The sequence below is a fragment of the Chamaea fasciata genome, unplaced genomic scaffold, assembly GCF_029207755.1.
Source record: "Chamaea fasciata isolate MVZ Bird 193981 ecotype frontalis unplaced genomic scaffold, bChaFas1.0.hap1 SCAF_9, whole genome shotgun sequence".
Classification (NCBI taxonomy): Eukaryota; Metazoa; Chordata; class Aves; order Passeriformes; family Sylviidae; genus Chamaea; species Chamaea fasciata.
In genome coordinates this window covers 3,547,512-3,553,511 of record NW_027094094.1, presented here as the reverse complement: position 1 = coordinate 3,553,511, position 6,000 = coordinate 3,547,512, and the positions used below count along the sequence as shown (strand labels likewise).

The 6,000-nt window shown below is 47.1% G+C and overlaps 1 protein-coding gene across 7 annotated transcripts in view; it reads left to right on the top strand.

Annotated features, from left to right (window-relative positions):
- Positions 1–445: 445 nt before the first annotated feature.
- The window catches only part of LHPP (phospholysine phosphohistidine inorganic pyrophosphate phosphatase), a 71,190-nt gene continuing 65,635 nt past the window's right edge, over positions 446–6,000 (top strand). For all 7 annotated transcript variants that reach the window (XM_066190759.1, XM_066190758.1, XM_066190757.1 and 4 more), the window contains exon 1: positions 446–582. In XM_066190759.1, coding sequence (XP_066046856.1) covers positions 461–582 — 122 coding nt within the window. In that variant the 5' untranslated portion in view covers positions 446–460. The remainder of the gene's footprint in view (positions 583–6,000) is intronic.

Below are 6,000 nucleotides of genomic sequence, written 5' to 3'. Positions count from 1 at the left end.
ACAAAATGCACTATAATTCCACCACAGCTCCTTATACATTCTGGGAGTCGTGCCGTGCTATTGATGGCATTAGTGACGAGAGGATATTTGCGGGAAAATAATCCTATCTGTAAAGCTGGAATACAGCTGATAACATCTTATCCGCGACTGTAAAATTCTTTATATGACGAATCAGTGGGGGTTGTTTTTTTTCTTTTTTTCTTGGTTGTCATACGGATCCCAGAATGGCTTGGGTTGGAAGGGACGATAAAAATCGCGATAATAATTTCACCGTACTTGCATGGGTGAGGATGCCACCCACTCGGGGCAGGTCGCTTGGCCTTGAGCGCTGGCAGGGCTGGGGCAGCAGCAGCGTCTCCGCGCCTTCCCGGGGCGATGCGGCGGGGCGGGCTCGGGGCGGAGCGGGGCCCGGGACTGCATTTCCCGGCAGCGCCGGGCACGGAGCGGGGCGGGCACGGCCATGGCGAGCTGCGCCTGGGCCCGGGCCGTGCGGGGGCTGCTGCTCGATGTCAGCGGGGTCCTCTACGACAGCGGCGCCGACGGCGGCGTCCCCATCGCCGGCTCGGCCGAGGCCGTGCGCAGGTGGGTGGGTGTGTGAGGGGGGTCCGCAAGGCGCAGCGCGGGGTCGGGGCAGCACAGGGGGGGGTTGACTCCAGCCCCCGCCGTGCTGTGTCAGTCCCGCACAGGAAACGGGAGATTTTCGGGTCAGCGTGGTGCCATTGAGGGTTGTTTAAGAGAAGAGATCCCGCAGAGCCCGGGCTGGTGGGGAGAGGGGTCTGGGGCAGGCGCGGCCCGCGTGGTGCTGTGTTTGCTGTTGTGGCTGCACGTGTGGCGGCGGTGCCTCCGTGTGAGGCTCGGAACCGCACCCCCCGGCAGCACGGCATCTGAAAAACACGAAAGCTAAAACTCGAGGCATCGGCTGGTGCCGGCAGTATGTACGAGAGGTGGCACTGTCCCCCGGTAATCATTTTTAAAACGTTACCCGCGCTGGCGTTTCTGTAAATTGACCAACTTTGCTGTCACATTAGCCGGAGCTTCAGGGACCTTGCCACCCAGAAATGGAGAATCTCTGTGCGGGGTTAATGATTGTCCAGCTTGGAGGTGACTCCAAAGCAAAGTGTGGCCTTGGTGAGCTACTCCCAGTGCCCACAGGTAGGGAAATCCTTCACTTTTAGCAGGGTGACGCTGTCCAGGTAACACGAGCTGAGTAACTTTAACTTAACTAACTTTAATTAATTCGGTTGACTTGACGATGTGTCTGTATTGGCCTTGCTTGACCAGAGGAGCAGGATGGGGCCAGGGGAGAGCAGTGGCCACAGGGATAACTTTGTTTAAAGACAGGTATTGATCGTGTGGTTGTGAATTTCTGGAAGAGCCTTTTGGCTCTCTGTGATGTTTCACCCACCCATGTGGAAAATCCAGATCAGTTTCGCCTGGCGAGTGCTGGATGGGGCTTGGAGCAGCTTGGGATAGTGGAAGGTGTCCCTGCCCATTTTAGGGGGTTGGAACTTTAGTGTTCCTTCCAGTGTACCCCACTTGAAATGTTTTAAATGTCCAAATTCTGAATTCCTGTGAAACACTGACGGCGTTTTTTGGTGAGCACCTCCGCAGCTTCTGTCTTCTGGGACCACTCAGCACAGACACACTTGGGACGAGTGCATTATTGAGCAGGAAAATATGCAGGAAGAAATACTGAATTCAGTAAAATTAATCATAATTAGTTAAACTTAGGCTTAGTTAAACACGTGCCTAAATGTTGAGGACATCCCCTAAATGTGGCACCACCAACATTTGGTGGGAAGGCAGAACTGGAGAAGATCCAAATGAAGTGGTAATAACAGAACTCTTTGCTGGTTGCTTTTTTTTTTCCGCATAATTATGTCTTTGTTCATATTTCATGAAACACGTGTAGGATGCACAGAAGATGTTATCAGATGGATCACAGTTCCCAGTGCTGTCAGAGAGCAATATTTGAAGTAAGTTTAAGGCTTATTGAAGCTCTTGGCTGGTTTATGGTGCTCACCTAGCCAGGAGAAGCTGCAGCTGCCAGGACAGCCAAGGGGAGAGCAGCATTCCCACGAAATTCTAGGCAGAGGGAATTTCTATAGAAATCCTGTGGTTCTTCCAGGGGATTGTGCATATGCAGAGCACAGCCTGGGACAGCCCAGATCGTAGCCAAGGCCTCCAGGCACAGCCAAACCAAGCATAAATAACAACAACTGCAGAAATACTGCCAGAGATCAGATCATTCCTTTAGAAACCAGGGCATGTTCGATAATACCTGTGTTGTGGTTCACCAGATGCTTTTGACGTTGTTTTTTTGCTCCTAGATTTTAAACTTCATTTTCTGTCAGCTTGCGGGCTGTTATTTAATAACTTTTGTCCCTGCGTTTGCTGAAATCTCCTGCATGGAGGCAACGTAAACTTCAGTCTAACTTACACTGACGTCAGAAATACGCTGATGAAACAACAGTAAAACTCTGGCCTTGGGCTAAATGTAGGAAATTATATGCTTTCTTTGGAAATCCAGGGAATGTCTAAGCCCTTTTTTGCCTGTTAGTCACAGGAAGCCCTCGGCAGCTAACCTGCCCTGTCTGCCTGTCTGGAAGGGGCTGCAGGGGTCTTTGAGGAGGATTTGGAGATCCAATCCAGCAACAGGCTCTGGAATGCTGTGCAGGGAAAGCTGATCTCGTTTGGGCAGGATTTGGTGAGCAGTGGAGAAGCAGTGGTCTTAGCTGTGGGAACTGGGAACTGCAGAATGGAAAAGTGCCAGGAAGGGAAAAAAAACCCCCACCGAACCACTTTGTTCAGGTAATTCAATGTAAGTGGTGAAGAATAATCATTTTCCTTGGGTAAAGTCAAGTAGCCTTATTTATCTGCCTATTAGGTTAGTAATTGTTCTGGCTCACACCATTTAAACTCTTTATTGACTCATTATGCTATTGCCAGTTGGTCATTAATATTTGTGTCTGTGTCACGGTACAGATGGGTGGTTTCAAGCAGGTGGATCAAAGCCAAAAGGAGCTCTTTTTAAAATTAATTCCTTTTTTTTTTAAATCAATTAAAGAACCATAATTGCTGATAACAAGGAACCTTGTAACTAATTCAAATTGTTGTGGTCCTCTGCTAAAGGAGCTGTCTAACATCTTTCAGTGCATATATATGTCCAACAGAAACCTTAAATATCATTTTGATAACTCAGACTACAGATAAGGACCCTTACAACAGGACAGCTGACCTGCTCTTTTCAGACTGTCTTGCTACATCATCTCCCCCATTACAGCAATTAACTTAGTGTAACAACATATAGCACACTCCAGTAAAAATGATAAGCAAACATACTAATTTGTCATTGGTTTCACGTGACTGGAGCTGTCCTGACCTCCTCAAACTACGTTTGCTGCATTATTTCTCTTGATTTCAGCCGAGTTCTGCTGTGCAGTTATTTGAGTTGGTGTCTGCGAGGGCAGCAGCGTGATTTCTGCCAGCAGAATTTGGCCTGGTTTCTGTTTGTGATGGCTGCAGAGGGGTGCTTCCCTCTTGTTTGTTTGTTTTTAGCCAACAGTACAGTCAGATGGAGCAGAAACACGGCCAGAGAAGCTGATGGACACTGGAACACCCTGAGCAAGGTGACATTCAGTAACCTCTCAGTGCTGTAGAGACCCTCCTGAGCAAGGCATCAGTAGTTGGTATAACCTGTGGTGAAACACAGAGTGTGACAGCTGGGAATGCTTTGTTTATTGCTGATGTACCTACAGCCCTGATGAATCTTACCCGTGAAATATGGAAGGATTCAGTGTGCACTGAGAGGGGGTTGGTGGGTTGGAGGCTGAGAGGATGAACCACAGGAGTGTTTGTTGAGCAGAGCTTGTCAAGGGATAAGGTGGATCTGGATCCTCGTTACTCATCCAGACTGTGGCAGCCAGGCACCCGTGTGCCAAAGGGTGTTGGCATCCCTGGTTTAACCCCTGGAGCCAGGAATGTCTCGAAATTCTCCAGGCACTGTTGTCGTTATCTTTAGGTGGAGTATTAGAGCAGTGGATAGCTAAAAAAGCCCAAAGTGGCTCGACAAGATAATTTATCCCTTTAAAACTTTGAAGACATAATGTTTCTCGATTGTTTAACTTACCGTGGCGTATCATTGTTTCTTTGAAAGAGTTATGTAAACCCCACCCATCTCTTCCCAGCGTGTGCAGTTCACTGGCAGATGCTTTGGAGCAGATCAGAAAGCCCATGGACAAGATGAGAAAAGGCCATCGGTGACTTAAAGGCTTCTCCTGGAGCCGGCCCTAACAGAGCCTCAGTGCCGTGCTGTCATTGTCTTAATCGATTTACACAGCATTGACACGAGGTGAGCTAGCTGCTTTTTATCTCACAAATAGCAGGGAGCTGCTCCCTTACAAGACAGAAGGTGGTTAAACACCCATAAAAGATGCTCAGGCTGTGCTCTGGCATTTGCATTTACAGCTGTGTGCTGATAGTGTGTCCATTAGCATATCCATATGAAAAGCACACAGTGGTTGGACGTTTACAACATCCTGTTGTTGGGCTTGGAGGGTGCATCTGTTAGTACAGCTTTCTACAGAGCCCTTGAAAAGGGCAGCGGAAATCTGGGGGAGCAGGGAGGCTGGGGAGCAGCTGGGCAGCCCTGTTAAAATAAAATACCTGGAGAGTCTAACAAGAGGAAGATTGTGAGGAGAACGAGCGGAACTGGGATTGTAAAACAATTCTGGGTGTGGGGGTTCAGTCGAGCTGGGAGCTCACAAAGGAGCCTTTTGGAAGTGTGTGTGCCACGAGGAGGAGGGAATCTTTGTTGTCACAGCAGATAAGGTGGCTTAGCACAGGCTGTGCACATGTTCAGAGTTCCAAGGCTTGCTGTGCCTTTGGGACGTTTGATAGAAAAGGAGTTGTTCCTCCTAGAAAGAGACTTTCAAGTAAAGTATACAGACCCTTGTGTAAATATCTGCTGATTTGGTTTTGTACTTGACTCTCTTTGCACTTTCTACCTGAAGAAATCCAGTGACCCAGGTGTCACTGCCCTCCTGAAGCAGCAGACACACGAAAAACGAGGCACTTCTGTATTGTCATGGAGCAGTTCCCTGGCAGAGCCAGATGGGGATCCAGGATTTGATCCTCAGTGGGTGCAGAGTTGTCTCAGCTGCACTCCAGTCTGTAACATCAGCTGTGGTCTCAGTTCTGTGAGGGCAGTGGGTGTACTTAACCCATATTTGCTTTCCCAATCGGCAGTGTTTATAATTTATTTTAAAAGATTTGCATGCCTGAAGTTGTGGGTGCTCACCTGCTGTCTGCACGAATTGCATGAGTAAGTGCTTGAATTTTTGGAGTTTACACATCATGAACCTTTAGGGTCTCAGAATTCCGTCTATACAAACAGGTTCTGTTTGGTTACAAAGTGAGAATTCAACCCTGTCGAAGATAACTTGTTTTTGAATGAATTTTTAATGAAATAATTAGCAGTTTTATAGAACCATAGATTAGTTTGGGCTGGAAGCAACCTTGAAGATCATGCACCCCCCCTTTTTGCACAGAATAAAAGCTATTGAGATATAATTCACTATGTTGTCCATAAAAATATTTTGCTTAATGCAAATAAATATATCCCAGACCTCTTCATGCTAACTGAATCCCCAGAGATCTGATTTTTTTTTTTCTTGACAGCTCCCAAAGTGAAGATTTACCAGCTATTTAAGGTCTGCCAGAGTTTACTTATTGAACCACTTGCAGTGTGGTTAAAAGTCTTTTAGGTGTGATACATTAAGCTGATTTGGTAATCTACAGCCTTAAATTCATCTTGTTACTGAACTTAATGGACCAGAGATATATTTTTTTTTCTTATATTCTGCTTTGTGCTTCCTTTCTGCAGGTTTCCTTCAGAAGCACATGTTATTTTTATTAAATACTGAATTCTAGATTTCGCTGTTGTGGCATATTGTTGCCTACAAATCTGTTGTCTTCCCTGCTGTTCAGGGAGGTGTACTG